This window comes from Lissotriton helveticus, chromosome 2_2 (assembly GCF_964261635.1).
Source record: "Lissotriton helveticus chromosome 2_2, aLisHel1.1, whole genome shotgun sequence".
In the NCBI taxonomy this organism is placed as follows: Eukaryota; Metazoa; Chordata; class Amphibia; order Caudata; family Salamandridae; genus Lissotriton; species Lissotriton helveticus.
This window is the reverse complement of record NC_136060.1, coordinates 468,705,901-468,724,781: the sequence shown is the minus strand read 5'-3', so window position 1 is coordinate 468,724,781 and position 18,881 is coordinate 468,705,901. Positions and strand designations below refer to the sequence as shown.

The 18,881-nt window shown below is 46.1% G+C and overlaps 1 protein-coding gene across 1 annotated transcript in view; it reads left to right on the top strand.

Annotated features, from left to right (window-relative positions):
- Positions 1-18,881, top strand: part of SLC4A11 (solute carrier family 4 member 11) — a 1,943,806-nt gene that overhangs the window by 996,331 nt on the left and 928,594 nt on the right. The window contains exon 5 of the mRNA XM_078678714.1: positions 11,280-11,323. Coding sequence (XP_078534840.1) covers positions 11,280-11,323 — 44 coding nt within the window. The remainder of the gene's footprint in view (positions 1-11,279; positions 11,324-18,881) is intronic.

Here is an 18,881-nt window from a genome sequence, read left to right as displayed (position 1 = left end):
CTAATCAGGCAGCCCTTTTTGGAGGATCTCCTGTCACAGCAGGAGGGCAGTGGTCTGCACCCGAACCTGCTCACTGCTTCATGCATGAAGTTTGAGCGGCGACCATTGAGAGTTTTTGATCTCCCTCTTGAAGTCTTTGAGTTCATCTTGGCAGCCAGACGTTTCGCCACAAAGACCATATACGTGTGCCGTTGAGACAAGTTTGTGGCTTGGTGCACGGACAAACATGTTGACCCTCTGTCTGCAACCTTGTCCGAAGTGTTGCTAGGTATTTTGACTTCAGCCTGGCAAGGCCTTGCTTTGGGCAAGTTTAAAGGTCATCTATAGGCCATATTGGCTTTTTTGAGGCTGCAGGGTCAACCCTGGTCGTTCAAGTCACCTGTTGCCACTCGGTTTTTGAATGGTACCAACATAAGTTTCCACTCGCACCATTTGTTATGCCCCACTGGAACCTTAATTTGGTTTTAACTTAATGTATTTACAGTTTGAACCCATGCATATTCCCCCCTAAGACTCCTGAATTTAGAGATAGCTGTCTTGGGGGTCATCACATGGGCTAGGAGGGTCAGCACGCTTCAGGTGCTTTCCATGTACCCTCCATAACCCATTTTCTTCCCACCCGTGCAACCTTGTCACCCATGTCGGCCAAAGGATCACGCTGCCTACCTTCTTTGCTCTGCTTCACCCTTCCAAGGATGAGAAGAGACTACACCGCTGTAGTGAATGAGCCACTTTAGTGGTCTGATGATCTGTGATGACCCTCGATCACCACCATTGTGTACTGACTTTAGTGTGCTATGCTCCTTTAGCCTTAATGTAGGGTGGTCTTGCAATAGAATAATCTTGCCAAAGAATAGAAGGTATGGGATGTCAAGGTGCAGTGTTGTTGGTGATGGTGCACACATGTGCTCCATAGGGGATACTGAGGGATTAAGTGCATAGTGTTATTTGAGTTAGGTGAATTATGACTTTAGCCTATTGGCTTTGACGTGGTATAATAGCATTCTGCTTTCCAAGTAGTAGAGGCCTATGCTTGAGCAACTCCATTTTCTAAACTGCAGCCATCTTCTGAGCCTCTGTAGGTGAGAGGTGATATTTGAGATTACATGTGTTGTTCACCGGCAGTGAACCAGAGCAGACCAGTTCTTATCAGGAGGAATGTGCCTTCTTCGCATTGGCGCCATAACAAACGGCTTGGCCAGCTGCTGTTGGGTGCTTGGTGTGGAAAAGTACAGGAGTCTTGTGAGAAAGGTAGGCGGGTTCTTCCAGAAGCTTTGATAGAGGATAGAGTTCTATATTAGAGAAAGGGGGTCCGAGAGAGGCTCAGATTCAGAGAGAGAGAGTTTCTGAGAGGCAGAGAGCTTCTGAGATGCTGAGAGATACTGATATGCTGAGCTGAGATGCTGGTCTGGTGTTTTGGCAGTCTGATGATACATCACGGTGCAGACGTGCAGACGTGTGTGTGCCACAGAGAGTCCGGACACAACCAGAGAGAGGGAAAGAGAAACGGACCCTTCTTCAGATGACAAGACGCCTAAGATTATGGTGAGGTGTTCGATGTATATCTAACTTTATCTAACTATACTTTGATTTTCAGGCTCTATGTATATCTATGTGCTGATGATTGCTGCTAATGTTTACTGTGAGGTTTAGTTATTTCTTTCTTGTCATCCTATTATCATGTAATAAAGAAACCCTAGAGCATATCATTTGTTGGTATTCCTTGTGAGGGAAGGTTGAGACCCCTTTTTTACCAAGTACTTACAGAGGGATGGGCGATTCCCCTCTAATGGGTAATTGTTGATATGGAAGGGAAAGTGCCTCCCATCAGGGATGTCTAAATAACATTGCCAGGAGGAGCATGCGTTGTTTACCCTCTTAGATTGGGAGGTGTTGTGACTTGTTGTTATTTGCGAGCTCCTCAGCAATGGTCTTATATTTTGTCAGTGTTTATTCCTTTCTTGGGTAAGTATGGTGAAATGTGGTGTCTTTATGTAACCTGAGAAAGGGTGTGGTAAGTAATGACCTGTAGACTGACAGAAGCACCAAAACATATAGAGAAACACGTCATTACAACCGCTTGGGCATAAAGAGTGTTGACGTTGTGTAACGATTGCATGATATCTCACCGGGTGGACAATCAGCTCTTTGTTGATTTCACTGGACTGAAGGAGAAAGTGCAGAAACAGACCATCTCTAGATGGATTGTACTCTGCATTAAGATGTGCTACTCATTGGCCAAAAAGTAACCCATGAGGACTTGTAGTCTCATTCCACCAGAGCCAAAGCTGTGACCACTGTGCTAGCTTGCAACTTTCCCGTCATGGACATCTGTCAGACTGCGTAGTAGGCAGTTCGAGGCATGTGGGCTGCTGAATTCATATCTGTGCATAGATCGCCGCCTAGTGTTGGGTCCGGATGATTGCACATTGTTGTCCTGGAAGAGTCTTCGAAGTATCGTGATATAGGTGGCTCCTCCCTCGGACTACAGTGCGCATGGGCATCCTCTCTGTGAGAAGTTGGCCTCATATATGATGTTCACTGGTTCTAGTGATCACCTTGTATCAGTCCAAACAACCCTTATGGTGATTGGTTGTAAGTCAACCTTATAGACCAGCTATCCTAATGGTAGCATGGACAAAGCAGTCTTAGGCTTAACTCTTTTGGCATGTGAAGCCAGCTGTTTTACCACAATATAACCCCTTGAATACCAGATGAAAGGACACCACACAGGTTGTTATGAAAATAAACAGTATATTTATTAATAACAAACACCTCTGAACTCTTTGAGGTCCGAGGGCTAAGCACATGACAATCTCTTAGGAAAAATAAGATAAGTTGCACAAAATTACAATGGTGCCCAAGGGGCACGACAAACCATATACTAAGTAAATGGTATAAGGAAATCGATAGAAGGAATGGAGCTGTCCAGAGGCTGTAAGTTCGCTGGGACTACACTATCCTAACCTCAGGTAAGTAATAGGAGGCCCACGGGACACGTGTGCAGAGTGTGAACTCACACGCGAGATGCGGAACAAAGTCAATGGACAGTACAGTTCAAGAAAAAGGTGAGTACGGACAATCCTGACTGGTTAGGACTAAAACGACTGTGAATCTGGACACTAGGAGAGTTAATCTACCCTTGAGCACCGAAATGCTCTTGTTACCTCACCCACGGGCTGCGGGTGCATAGGTGCTAAGTCGTGTCTGGTTTCTGCGTTGAAGTCTATGGAGCCTGGAAGAAAAGATGCTGGCGACCAGGAGGAAGATGTCCGGTGCGATCCACGGGTGGATCGAGGAAGAAGAGGACCTGAAAGCAGAGGGGACAGTGTTCAAAGTCACTAGCCAGTGACTGGTGTGGAACCAGGAGGGAACCAGATGCTGTTGTCGCGATCAGGTGAAGAGTGGACGCTTGTCCCTGCAGCCACGTGGACCAGGAGGTGTCTTCGACAACCAGGATGGAGGCGGTGTCGGGTCCGGATTTGGAGTCAACAGGCCTTGGCAAAGGCAACCCACGCGGTGAGTGGAAACGGCGTCTGGAGTGGACCAGGAGGGTCCAGGGTGCTCCTCTTTTGGAAGGGAGCAAGGGCCAGTCTGGAGCAACCAGACCAGCAGTGTAGTTTTCAAAGGTTTGTCGTCTAGGAGGCCACTAGCAAGCCGGCAAGTGACCAGACAACGCGTCGAGCAGCAAACGGGCAGAAGGGCCCCACGCAGATCCCGTGGATGCTGGAGGGCTGATCTTCGGTGCAGGAGCTGCTCGGGCTGGGGCTTCTCAATCCCCAAAGCACTTGGTCGAGTTTACCTCAGAAATCGTGCTGGAAGCGAAGTGCAGTTTCTTTCAAGATGGCCGGTCCCACGTGTCTCGTCGCACCCATGGATCTCAGCTGTGCTGCAGATGTGAGTTGAGGTCGGAGAGGTCTGGGAATCCGGGTCTCGTCGGGCTCTGAAGTCTGGATCCTCGAGGGAAGACGACAAAGGGAAGCCGCTGGACGCTTGATGGTGCCTGCAGTTGCAGGGTGGACACTCCTTGCCCACAAGGGAGATTTCATCAGTCTTCTGGGGAGCAGAACGTCGAAGTCCAGAGTTTCTTCTTGTAAAGTTTCAAGTCAGGATTAATCTAATTTGGAATGGGACCAGCTCCTACCTTTATTCTCCTAAAGGGGGCTGTATTGTGACTAGGTCCCTCCCATGGGTGGGACCAGGAAGGGGGTGGTTACACCCCCTATCCTTTGTCCGGTTTCGTGCCAGAGCTGGGGCAGGGATGCCCCAGCAACTGGTTTGAACCGGTGTATGCACAGGACACCTTGTGTGCCCCAGGCATGTCTCATTCCTTTCAGGCCTGTCCTACCCAATACACAAAATCCTCTCTGGGTTGGTGCTAGCACCTCCCAAGGCAGGAAACCCTTTGTCCAAGCCTCTCTCGCTGGAAGGACTCCCAGCAGCAGGAGGTCAGACTTGTGTCTGTGGTGGCAGCATCCATTTTGTGATGCCAAGGCTCGAGTTAACTTTAACCGGGGTTCGCAGTTACATACATATCGTGTCCCTCTAAAAGGGTGGAATGCTACCCCCGTCGCCAGAATTGGTGAGGGGGTAGTATTCCAAATCGTATGACACCTTACTCGACATGTTTTGATAATGTTATACCAGAGTTAGCATTTAACCACGAGGTTGATAATGCACTTAAGAGTATATGGTATAGCGTTATCATGGAACAGCTATTAGGACTTGGTTCCGCAAGCTGCAGACGGGCTCAGCTCATGCCAGAGCACCATCTCACATAATTCCAAGCACTCTGCCTTCAGGATTGACCAGGCCTGCCATAGGAGTGACTGATAGGAGTATGTGTCCATTTTAGGGTTAGATATAGGTATACTATATCTATAGCAAAGGATGATTACACCACCTTGCCCCAGCTGTCTTACCAGCCAGTTGTGTCTGTTTAGATGGCCAGCCAGGGGTGGCATAATACATGCTTCAGCCACTGGTAGGCCCTGGGTACACCTATGCCCTGAGTACCTAAGGTACACTGTACAGGGACTGATAAGGTGGCCTAGTACCAATTGGTAAATGCACCTAAAGTACATGGTTCTCAATTTAGAGAGAGAACAGCTAGGCTGTGGGTCTGATTAGCAGGCCCACAGCCAGGGAAAGTCGTAATCCAGTGTAGCAAAAAGCAAAAATCTGGGGTGACCATAGGATTGCAGACCCTACTCTCCTACACTCTCCATCCTCAGTTTTTTTCCGCCATTGGTTTCGGATGCACTTTCCAGCACTCCAAGTTCGGAATCGAAATAAACTTTTCAAAAAGGCCAAAAGGCCTTCGGATTCGTCAGTATTGTTTTCGATCGGTACCGAAAAGGTTTCTTAATAATTTACTTGCACTCCGGTCGTCGAATCGGGGCGTTAGGCCTTCTCGACGCCACGTGGACCGACGGTCGATGGAACGAAGTCCATTCAAATATTGCCCGCAGTGCAACTCAAAGTTCCCACATACAGATAAGCATCCTGTGTGCAACAAATTTTTATCACCAGATCATAATGAAGATAATTGCCTAGCTTGTGCCCAGTTCCGGTCCAAAAAGACGATCCGGATTCGGCGGGCGGCAAGGCAAGAAATGCAGAGGTCGGCACCGGAGCCCGAGAATATCTTTGACGATGAGGAAGAACTAGTTGACGCCGAAGACTCGGATCAAGAGGAAGATCAATACTCCGAGCACGACTCTGAATATTATATCGACTAGGAAGAACAAATCGTCGGTCGAGGAATACGACCAAGACATCGTAGCTGTCGAAGACGACTCCGATGACAACGGGGGGCGAACCGTGAGTACACCGCCCCACACATCGACTCGAACAAATCCAGTTCGACAGCCGAAAAGGGACCAAAGGTGTTCTACGAAGGCAAAAGGGCTACGCCCAAGGCGGTCGTCGAACGGAAAGCGAAACCAAAAGTAGACCAACCGAGAGCGGTCGAACTGAAGCCCATCCATCCAAAGAAGGGCATCGAGCCAAAGCCGCAGGCTCCGAGGACACCTCTACAGCCGAACAAGTCAGGACATCCAACAAAGGTTATTGAACCGACAAAACCAATCGGTCCGAAAAAAGTGGTGCAACCTGTAAAAGACGTCGCACCGACAAAGCCTGTCGGACAGACACTAAAGCCTCAAAAGCAGATCCAGGCACCAAAAACGGTCGACCCGACTAAAGGCATGGAACCAAAAAAGGTCAAACCTAAAACAACGGCGCCAAGGCAAAAGACTGTGGAAGAGGAGATCATCCATCCAGACCCCTCTACAGAAGATCAGTCCAAACTATATATCAAAATACTGGGAAAGTGACTGTTTATACAAGGAAGAAAAGACCAGTACCTGCTGAAGACTTTTCTAAAATACCACTCAAAAAAGAAAAGAGACTGTGCAACCTCTCCTATTCTTTTCCAACCTATCTCTCCAGCTATGCCTACTACTCCATATGCACCATACTCACCTGCATGCTCGGACTACAACCCAGATGTAGATCAGGATGCAGATGTGGATTTTGGATATCCACAAAACCCATATGTAGACCCCCAACTCACAGCCACGGGGGGATGACCCAGACACTGATGGGGCTCAACCCATTACAGACACAAATGTATACCCAGCTAAGCCATCACCTACAGAAGACACAGTGGCTTTCAACTCATTAATAGACAGAGCAGCACTCTACCATAATGTAGATATGCATTCAGATGCTATAGAGGAAGATTTTCTGTTTGATACGCTTGCAACATCAGAAAAAAGTGTCAAAACACTTCCAATGTTAAAAGGGGTCCTCAAGCACGCAAATGACATATTCAAAGACACTGCTAGGGCACGTGTCATCAACCCTAGAATTGAGAAAAAGTATAGGGCTGCACCATTAGACCCTACTTGCATCAGGGGACAACTGCCTTTAGACTCATTGGTGGTATCCAACGCACGAAAGCGTGCTAATTCCCAAACTACTGGAGAGGCTCCTCCTGATAAGGAGTCCAAGATTTTAGAAGCATCAGGCAAGAGAGTAGCTGCTCAAGCAGCAAACTCATGGAGAATAGCCAATACTCAAGCCTTGCTGGCTAGATATAACAGAGCGCACTGACAGTCTAGAAGGACTTCTCCAACACTTACCTGAGCCTTTCAAGGAGCAGGCAGATGAACTTATACAGGAGGGAAAGCTCATCACCAATGCCTCCATTAAGTGTGTCTATCAACACAAGCGTACTGCTTAGGAGACACGCATGGCTTCGCATATCTGGATTTAAAACTGAAGTCCAAGCCACAATTCTTAACCAGCCAATAAACCCAGATTTTTTGTTTGGTCCAGCAGTTGACTCAATTCTGGACAAAATGAAAAAGGACACAGAGACTGCAAAGTCAATGGGAGCTCTTCAGTCCCAACAACACAGAGGCTCCTTTCGTCGCTCCAAGTATAGAGAAGGAGCGTGAGCTAACATATCGCAGCGATCCTCCACATACAAGACTAATACACAATCCACATACAATAAAAACACAAACAGGGGTGGATACCGAGGAAATAATAACAAGGGCAGAGGTCGTGGAGGCAATGCAAATAGATCCTCCACTAACACCAAACAGTGACTTCTTTGCACTACCCCCAGACCATACAACACCGGTCGGGGGAAGACTGCAACAGTTCCTACCAGTCTGGCTAAACATCACTACAGACAAGTGGGTCAGGCAAATTATCCAACATGGCTATTGCCTAGAACTCACATCAACACCGCCCAACATACCACCCGTACACTGTCCAATGTCAAAGGAACATATCACGTAATTGCAGAAAGAAGTCATCAGTATGCTGCAAAAAGGGGCCATAGAACCAGTCCCATTCAAACATCAAGGAACAGGAGTATACTCAATATACTTCCTCATTCCAAAAAAGGACTGTTCTCTCAGACCAGTATTGGACCTCAGGCCCCTCAACCAGTACATTATATCAGAGCATTTTCACATGCTCACTCTCCAACAAGTCTTGCCACTGCTGCGGCAGGGAGACTTCCTAGCAACTCTAGACCTCAAAGACGCATACTTTCATATACCAATACACCCTGCTCACAGAAAGTATCTCAGGTTTACTATTCAAGGACAACACTACCAGTTCAAAGTCCTACCATTCGGTGTAACAACCTCTCCACGGGTGTTCACCAAATGCCTAGCGACAGTGGCGGCGCATCTCAGGAGACAACACATTCATGTGTACCCATATCTGGACGATCGGCTAATACAAGCGCCATCGGCCCAGCAATGTGCCAGCCACACGTCGAAGACCATTCATCTCCTGCACAGTCTAGGCTTCTCGCTGAACTACCCAAAGTCACACCTGCAATCCTCCCACGTCCAACAGTACCTGGGAGCGACAGTAAATACACTAGCAGCAAAGGCATATCCAAACACAGCACGGATCAACGGAATGCAAACGTTAACCCAAAGGTTCAAACCACAACACTCATTGCCAGCTCGAGTGTTTATGCAACTAATCGGCATGATGGCCTCGTGCATATTCATAGTCCCTCATGCCCGACTACACATGCGTCCGCTACAGGAGTGCCTAGCACGGCAGTGGAACCAGGCTCAGGGACAATTAAAAGACCTAGTGTTGGTGACCAGTCGGGCATACAACTCTCTGCATTGGTGGAATCCACAATACCTTTGCAAAGGACGACTGTTCCAGGAGCCTGTCCCTCAAATAGTGATGACGGCGGACGCATCCCTGCTAGGCTGGGGAGCACATGTCCTGCATTACACAGTCCAGGGTCTATGGACAATACAACAAAAGAAGATGCACATCAATCTACTAGAGTTGATGGCGGTTTTTCTAGCACTAAAAGCGTTAAAAAAAACACTTATGTAACAAGACTGTGTTGATCCGGACGGACAACATGATAGCTATGTATTATATTCAAAAACAGGGAGGAACACATTCCCCACAGCTATCGTATCTAGCTCAAAGTGTGTGGAAATGGGCCATTCAAAGGAACATGTTCCTCATGGCGGAACACCTCCCAGGCAAGGACAATCAAATAGCCGACCTGCTCAGCAGGTACAGTCAACAGATGCACGAATGGGAGATTCACCCCAATGTGCTCCAACCATTCTTCCGGCAGTTGGGACAACTGGAGATAGATCTGTTTGCCACACGCGAAAACGCAAAATGCCAATACTTTGCCGCCAGGTTCCCACATCCACAGTCGCAAGGCAATGCGATATGGATGAACTGGTCAGGCAAATTTGCGTACGCTTTTCCCCCAGCTCCATTAATACCGCTAGTGGCAGGCAAAATGCGCCAACACTCGCTGACGCTAATCCTAGTTGCTCCCACATGGGCAAAGCAGCCATGGTACACAACGTTCCTAGAACTGTCAGTGGTGCCTCATCAAAGACTGCGACTCACACCCAGTCTTTTAACTCAGAGCCATGGAGAAATCCAACACCCAGATCCGCAACAGATGAACCTGGCGATCTGGCTCCTGAAATCCTAGAGTTTGGATACCTGAACTTGCCTCCAGACTGCATGAATATTATGAAAGAGGCAAGAAAACCCACTACCAGGGCATGTTATGCAGCAAAGTGGAAACGTTTCGTCATCTACTGCCGTAACAACGATATAAACCCATTAGATGCGTCTACACAGAACATCATTTGCTATCTCTTGCACCTACAACGCTGCAATTTAGCCTACTCATCCATCAGGATACATTTAGCCGCGCTAGCAGCATATCTTCAAAACAGGTAACACCTTTCACTGTTTAAAGTGCCAGCAATTAAAGCATTTATGGAAGGACTTAAACGAGTAATTCCTCCAACACACCCACCTTCACCAGTCTGGAATCTAAACATCGTTTTAACCAGACTTATGGGACCACCTTTTGAGCCACTACACTCATGCGAGATACAGTTTCTTACTTGGAAGGTGGCTTTCCTTATTGCCATTACTTCACTTAGGAGAGTTAGTGAGCTGCAAGCCCTAACTATTCAAGAGCCATTCATTCAAGTACATGCTAATAGAGTAGTTCTCAGAACAAACCCTAAATTCATGCCAAAAGTGGTATACCATTTTCATATAAATCAAACAATAGAACTACCGGTGTTCTTTCAAAATCCGCAGACAGTAGCTGAAAGGGCCTTGCATACTCTAGATGTCAAGAGAGCTCTGCTATACTATATAGATAGAACGAAGGCATTTCGAAAGACAAAACAGTTGTTTGTTGCTTTCTCACCGCAACACAAAGGTAACCCTATTTCAAAATCAGGCATAGCCAGATGGATCGTTAAGTGCATTCAGATGTTATTTAAAAGCAAAACGCACCTTAACAGTTCCCCCTAGGGCGCATTCTACACGCAAGCTAGGGGCATCCATGGCTTTCCTAGGAAATATTCCTTTACACGAAATTTGTAGAGCAGCCACATGGTCAACCATACATACATTTACCAAACACTATTGTGTAGATGTACATTCCAAACAGCAAGCTGCTGTTGGTCAGGCTGTTCTCAAAACTCTTTTTCAGACTGCTGCAGCTGGCACGGGCAACCACCGCTAAGGGAGATACTGCTATACATTCTATGCACAGATATGAATTCAGCAGCCCACATGCCTCGAACGGAATATGCTACTTACCAGTATGCATCTGTTCTTGGCATGTAGGGCTGCTGACATTCATGTTGCAGCTGTAGCATTCACTCTTTGCATGGACATCTCTTACTGTACTATACTCCATCTCTGCCACAATGGCGAAAAACAATCTGAGGATGGAGAGTATGCCCATGCGCACTGTAGTCCAAGGGAGGAGCCACCTATCTCGTGAGACTTTGAAGACTCTTCCAGGACAATAATATGCAATCATCCGGACCCAACACTAGACGGCGATCTATGCACAGATATGAATGTCGGCAGCCCTACATGCCAAGAACAAATCTGGTAAGTAACCTATTCCTCTCTGCACATGATCACCAAACACTGCTGCTTTGACTGTCTGGTCTGTTGTGACGGGCATTTTGCCAGTACCAGTACACAGATCCTCCTCCGGTAGGGTATTGCTTTCGTATATATTCTGAGGTAAAGAATCTGTGGCTAGAAGTCTCTATCAGATGAAAAAGTTACTTCATGCCAGGAATGCCTTCTCACACGTATAGAAGTTTACCATTCTGATTCTGTGCTGCATTGCGAATGATCTTCACATGATATTGGCTGTCCATAACTTAGTTCATAAAAAATAAAGCATGCTTTCTTTTTATCACCAGAAAACGACAGTAATGGCTGTGTGTTATTGCATACATCAAGGAAAGTAAGTGTTATTTTTTTATATACCATTTTACTGCTCAAATGAAGTAATGTAAAAATAAACTAACAAAGTTAAGCTACACTTGTCCTTCGATCTTAATGCCTGTCCAGTTGTTGAAATTAATTATTAACTTATAATGCAGATTTCAGCAAAAAAAAAGTTGTGTTATACCTCTGCCAAACATCTAGTATCAGTATGTTCTTTTTCACAAGAGAATGCTTTCCCTCATGGAGGAATTACGAAGTGCTGGATAGCAATTCAAAACATGCCTTGCAGTTTAATAATTGATGCGTTTCCTGTAAAAAAACAAAAAATCCAAATGTGTAGTACAGATGTCTCTTCCGAAGTGTTCAGGCTTTGTCGTGTAGGGATTGTGAGAAACAGATGTCAGTAATTGACCCTATTCAATATACCTTTGGCATCTTGGTTCTGATCACGAATCCTGCTTCAGCATGCACCCGAAGGTCCTCAAAAAAAAACAAGACCAAACTGTTAATGACTCCGGTCTGTGGTGACACACTGCCATCTTCGATCGCAGCCAGTCTCCTCACATTCTACAGAGAAGTGGAGGAAGCATAAGAAAATCAGGAAGGGTAAGTTGCCTACACCCTCACAAGAACTTCATCCTCTGAACCAGAGTTGGTAGTCGTGAAGCTGACAATTCCTCAGAGCGGCCCATTACCAGTGTCTCCACAAGACCCGGTGCTGAGCCTTCTCCATCGCCTCTTGCTCCGCTCCACTGTTAATCCCAGCTACACCAGCACCGGGCCTATCATTCCTGGAACAGCCAACACCAACTTCTTCTTACCCAGAGTTCTCGACCTAGTCTCAGACCAGGCAGCATTTGTTAACTCGTTGTATATGATCTTTGTGTGCGTCATAGTGCCAGCCAACCCAAGGGTCCCATGGTGACATTAGGACTGCCGATGTTTATGCCTTTGCAATCAACACTGAAGCGATTTGGTTCCTCTCTTCGGGACCAACGCAAATCTTATTCTGCGGCGCACCTCTACACAGCGATACAACCGGATGTATGACGTTACAACGCATGCTTTTACCACGCATGCTGTTACAACGCAAGTATTACAACGCAAACCTTTAAAACGCATTACACTTGTGGGTGCTGGATAGTGAATAGTTTAATTTACTATTCCAACTCCAGTCCCTGTGGACACTAGGGAAGGTGTTGGATAGTAAATTAAAACTATTCCTTATCCAAGAGCGCCCCCCAGTGTAATGCGTTGTAATGGTTTTCGTTGTAATACATGCGTTGTAACAGCACTGCCTGGTAAAAGTTGCGTTGTAATGGTTGCATACCATACAACCATCCACTTCATGGCTCGCTGTTCCACATAGACCACCTACGCCGCATCACCTTTGCTGTCATGGCGCCGTATACAGATCCACTGGCAGTCTCCCTCCTTCTCCGTGTCACAGAACCGATTGTGAAGAGAGGCACAGACTCCTGGAGGAGGAAGAATACAGGCAGAGTATTCATGTCATATCCAGTATTGGGGTATCTTTCATAGATTCACATGCTTGAATCCTTCCCCGTGGTCAAGATGGGAGTCCCACGGTAAAATAATCAAGATGTGTTTAACAAATTACATAGGCTATAATGGCCCTAAACCATCTCAATAGTCTATGTCCTTTTTAAAAAAAACAAAAGGACCTAATGTTGGAACACAGCCAATCAGCTGTCAGCACCCTCTAGAACACTCCCATCAGAGGCAGATTCCCTCAGATTTGTGGGTGCTACTCAGTTTTTTCTCCACTTTTAAAATGTCTTTATTCTGGACATCATGTCTGACAAGAGGGGTCTTTTCTTCCCATGTAAACCGTGACCAGAAGGGAGTCCATGTGGGTGGGGTGTGGAATTTATTAAAATATCTACTTGTCCATGGGGCAGGTTGCTTCATAAATCTACTTGTCCTGTAACAAAATCCACTTGTCCCTTTGGTGCCATGTAGTGCGGCGACAAATTTTGTCAGCAATCTCATTATATAAGATCTCTGATATAGCTTCTCTGATTATGATAGGGCTCATACCATAGTAGTGTTTGAATACTTGCAATGCCCTTGTGTTGCCACATTTCCACAGATCTACATACTGGTCCTGAAGGTAACGGTAAGCAATAGTTCCAGGTTTAGAATGCCCTTTTGAGTTTGTGCAAACCTACTAACTTGTATGTTTTAAGGGTTTACAACAACTCTTCTTTAATCTTTTCCCATACTGAGAAATGTTGGAAATGTACTCCTGACAAAGGCAGACGTAAGCCTTCTTCCAGAGTAGGGAAAAATGTGGTTAGATGGAAAGTAAATTTGCAAACACTCGCATGAGCCAATCTACACATGCATATCTGCTCATGCTAAAATGCAGTTCACAAATATTTTCTAGGAGTACTATTTTTTGTCCGACTTTTGTATATTGTTGGGAATTCACAAAAGCTGTATAGCTGCACTTAATGCAAGGACATATACCATGGGTGCTCTTTTGAGATGTTCTTCATAATTAGGCCCCAAATTTAGTCTGGCCATGACCTTTGACGTTCATTAAAATTCTCTCTCTCTCTGTATCAGCTGGCTTCACTGTGAGTGACAGCATTCCGCTTTTTCGCAAAGAGCATATCGGCACACAAAGTAGTTTTGATCAGTGCCAGTAACAACTGACCAATTTATTTTTTGCTTTTGTCAATGTTTGTTATAATTGTGAGGGCCCACCAGCTCCCACAACAATAACGTTTTACAAAAACCGTGGCAAAACAAGTCACACATTGACACAACTAAAGCTGACTACCAATTTCAGACCTACTGATTTTTGCCAATGCTTGTTTATTTTTCTTTCCCATAATCTTATTGAAACTGGTTACACTGATTTTCCATTTTGTATATTTTTGGGAAATACTAGCATGCATGTTACTAAATGTTACTAAATGTTGCTGCAAAGAAATGGTACCTGAAATTTTAAAGTAGTTTAGCTAAATGTTTTTTTCTGCTTTCATTTTTTTGTCAACATTTTATTCTGAAAGCCAAGAATCATCAATCTTGCTTTCAAGCTTCTGCAAATATTTGCATCAGATCAGAGAGCATTCTGGGAGCATTAGATATAGCCTCATATTGCTAAACTTTGAACATGTTTGTAAACATTTTTATACTGGAACCATTGTCAGTAGTGCAGTCCGAGCTTACAACATTTACTAAGAGCGCTCACCCTAATAATAAAGGCTTTCAATTAATGAACTATAAATACAAGTTTAAACAGCATTCACATATGGTCAAAAATATTACATTAACTGCAGGCAGTGCCCTTCCCTGATGCATAATGTGATAATGCACACTGGCATCCAAAGGGTTTGTGCTGCAGGGGACTGGGCCTACTTGTCCCAAGGACAAAATCCACATAAAAACTTGTTGCCCTTGACCCCAAACAATATGTCCTGGGCGTCGGGCTATAGGAATTCCACATCCCTGAAATTGCCTCCACCCGAAGTGAGGGAATGTAAGATCTGCCGCACCTTTTCATGTAAAACCCTCAAGGTTATGGAGGGAAGGTTGCTGCTGTGGCTTCAAACCACTAAGCACCAGCCAATTTCATCAGTTGAGAATCTAAGGAAAGTTCCTCAGGAGAAGGTAGGAAACACCCTAAGCCTTCCCAGGACTCCAAGAGCTCTAAAAAGGAAAAAGGAGTGAAGCACTCCTTAGAGCCTGAGCTGTCTGTGTCATCTACGCCGTCTAGAAAGGACAAAGATCGCCCAAGAGCCTCCTCTTCAGATCCTGTGGGGGCGAAAATCTCATATAAAATCGGCGACTACGTTCCTTCACTCGACAGTGAGTGTAACATAGTCAGCGCTTTAACTCCGGTGTCATCTACGATGGTATCGCTCTCCAAAAGCATGTCGACATTGAAGACTCCATCGTCGTTGAAGACCGTTGATGCCCTCCCGTCGACAACAATACAGTTGATGATTGCACCGTCGATGACCGCACCGACACAGATACCATCGTCGTCGGAATTTGCCTTGCCAGTTACATCTGCACCATTGCCTAGGGTTACTCAGGTGATCAGGGTAACCAAGACTTTTCTACGTCCAACTGTGCAAGAGTACAGTAATGTTTTACCTTTAATCCCATCCCATCACATCCTCTGGAGGGCTATGTTGACGATAATTAAGATGATGATGGCCTTTATGGTGTAACTCATAGTCCGTCAAAGCTGCATGTTAAGTGTCAGGACGACGACGAGGATTAAGACTACCATGATGAATTGCAATATTATCAGCAGGGCTATAAGGCACCACATCATCACTATTAGTCATTTGGTTTTCAGCCAGAGCCCCATCCCAGAAAGATTACACATCTTCCGTGACACTTATACAGGATCTATAGGGTATGCTGGCGGATTACAGGCAGAGTTTCATGCCTCAAAAGGATCAGTCCGCCGGACCAGTACCTCCGACAGATCCACTAGGTACAGCAGTTGTTCATCCTCCAACCGCTCCTGTAATTGCTCCTCACCCCGGGCCAACGGACCCTGTTATAGGGTATAAATCCTCTTCGGATAAAGAGAAAAGAGGGTGAGTTGCCCGATTCAATCTCAGCACCGGATCCTTGGGAGGATTGTCATACCAACTCCCTTCCCTCCTCTGCACCTGCCATCTGACTCTCCTCCTGAGGATATTGGAGGGTCTCATAATTTAATGGAGAGAGCAGGTAACAGGTTCCACTTGCCTATGATCATCAAGCAGACTGAATATTTCCTTACGATATTAAAGAGGACACCTGGAAATTGGTACGGTCCATACCAATTATTGATTATATATGGCAGGAAGGCATCAAAATCATGGAGACACAAGTGACCATACCGTCGGTGCTCACTCGAATTGAAAAAAGTATAATGCTCCAGAGGATTCTCAATCTTGCATTATTGGACACCCCAACCTGGACTTGGTAATCTCCAGTGCGGCACAAAGAAGATCCAAGAACCCTGCCCTGCTACCCCAATCACTACTCCACCTGATAGGGAAGGGCGTAGTATGGACATTCTAGGAAAGCACTTCTCTTCTATGGCCGCAGTCCCGATCGGGGGAGCAAATGCTTTGGCCATCATCGGCGGCTATGACTGCCAGATGTAGTCAGAAATGGCAGGAGTAGTGGACCCTATACAAGAAGGCAGGAAGCAAGGAAAATCCTTTTATGTTTTTTCAAGTTAAATCTTCAGACTTCACTGTTTTGCTTCACTCGAAGTCTTTTGTCCATCTTTGTGGTGCAAAGTATTTTTCTCATAGTAAAGAGGCTTTTTCCTATTTATTTATTTCCTCCTGATTCAGTGGTGATTTTAGTGGCACGAAAGTCTCACGCCACCTCTGTCTGCTTCTTCTCCCCCGATAAGGAGAGCAAAAAGGTAGATTCATCAGGAAGCAAGATCTGCATCATGCCGGCTATGTCAATGAAAGTGGCCAGTGTCACAGCCCTCTTAGGACGATATGATCGTGCCTTGTGGGATTCAATCCTTCACTTTGCGGACCCCACCTACCCAAAGAACATAGGCAAGACTTTTTAGAAATCGTTCAGGAGAGGGCTATGGTCTCGAACCAAGTGATCAGCTCAGCAGCAGACTCCTCGCTTCTAGTTGACCACAGCTACTGCCATGGCATCTCTCTACATCAGCACGCATGGCTGCGTTTAACATCTCTGAAGCCAGACGTTCAGTTACGGCTGCAAAATTGATCCTTTTCTGGCTCCACCCTCTTCGGGTCTCATGTCGACTATTAAATGGCACAAATGAAAACAGAGATTGATACCTTAAATGCGGTAGGACTAGAAAAATCTACGGAACAAAGATGTTCATTCTGCCCTTACCACTGACGTTTCTCCGTACAGAGGGTTCAAACCCCTCAATGGCAGTCCAGCAGGTCGCAACAATATCGGGGGCCGTACCAGTCGCAGCGCAAACCACAGAAAGGTCGTAAATCCCAATAAGCAAATCTGGGATGACGTGAACATGCTGTAGCAAAACCTTGAATCTTCTCTTCCCCCTCTTCTGTTACCCACACCAGTAGGGGGAAGCAATGTAAATTATCTGGCAGAGTGGCAAAACTTTACAACATTACAACTTGAATATTGTCCTACATGGCTATCATCTAAGATTCACTTCCCCACCACCTTCCATTCCTCCGAAGGCGTCCATGTCTCTCCTCAAGTTCTTACAGGAAGAAGTCAACATTCCGTGCCGCCAGAAAATGGTAGAACCTGTCCCTCGAAACCAACGAGGTCAAGGTATCTACTCCAGATACTTCTTAGTGCAAAACAAAGCCATACACGAGTTCAGGCCGATTCTCAACCTTCGCATTGTGAACAAGTGGATCAGGAAGGAAAAAATCAGGATGCTGGTCTTAACCCAAATTTATCCTCAACTTTAAAAGGGAGACTGGGTCTGTTCGATAAATCTACACAATGCCTATTTTCATATTCCGATTACAAATTCCCATCGGAAGTTCCTCAGGTTTGTCGTGGGCCAGAACCACTACCATTCTGCAGTTCTCCCATTCGGCCTCAAGTCAGCGCCCAGGAGATTCTCCAAATGCATGGCAGTGGTGGCAGCGCTCTTTCGGAAGCAAAAAATCTTTGTATATCCCTAGCTGGACGATTGGCTGATCAAAGCATCCACATTCGCAGAAGCCCAAGAGCATTTCCTACGGACGTGCGATGTGCTTTATCTCTTGGGTCTGCACGTCAATGTTCAAAAGTCCACGTCCTCTCCGGTTCAGATTCTACATTACTTGGGAGCTGCCATCGATACGTTGCAGGAAAAGGTGTGTTCGAGGCATGTGGGCTGCTGAATTCATATCTTAGCATAGATCGCCGCCTAGTGTTGGGTCCGGATGATTGCACCTTGTTGTCTTGGAAGAAGAATCTTGAAGTATCACGAGATAGGTGTCTCCTCCCTTGGACTACAGTGCGCATGGGCATCCACTCCATCCTTAGATTGTTTTTTTCCGCCATTGGGTTTGGATCTTATTTCCTATACTCCAACTTTGGAACCAAAACTAACTACTTTCTAAGGCCAAAAGGCCTAACTCGACTGTATTGTTCTTGCTCGGTACCCCTTGGCTCGATGAAACTTTCCATCTAGATCCGGTCGTCGACGCGGGCCGTTGGGCCTTATCGACGCCATGTGGGATTTGTGTCGATGGAAAGGAGTCCATTTAAAAGGTGCCCACAACGCCACTCCAAATTCCCGCATACTGACAAACATACAGTATGCAACAAGTGCTTGTCACCTGAGCACAAATAAGAAGATTGCCCAGCGTGTGCCCAATTCCGTTCGGAAAAAAAACATCCGGAATCGACAGGCTGCCAGGCAAGAGATGCAGCGGTCTGCACCGGAACCGGAGAACATCTTCGATGACTAACAAGACCTCCCCGAAGCGGCCAACTCCGATCTAGAAATCGTCGCCGTTGAGGACCAATCGGACTCCGATGACCAGATCACGCCAGGGCAAAAGTGAGTACCCAGACCCCAACTGCGCTTATCCCAAAGGACAGGGCTCCGGTTGAAGCAT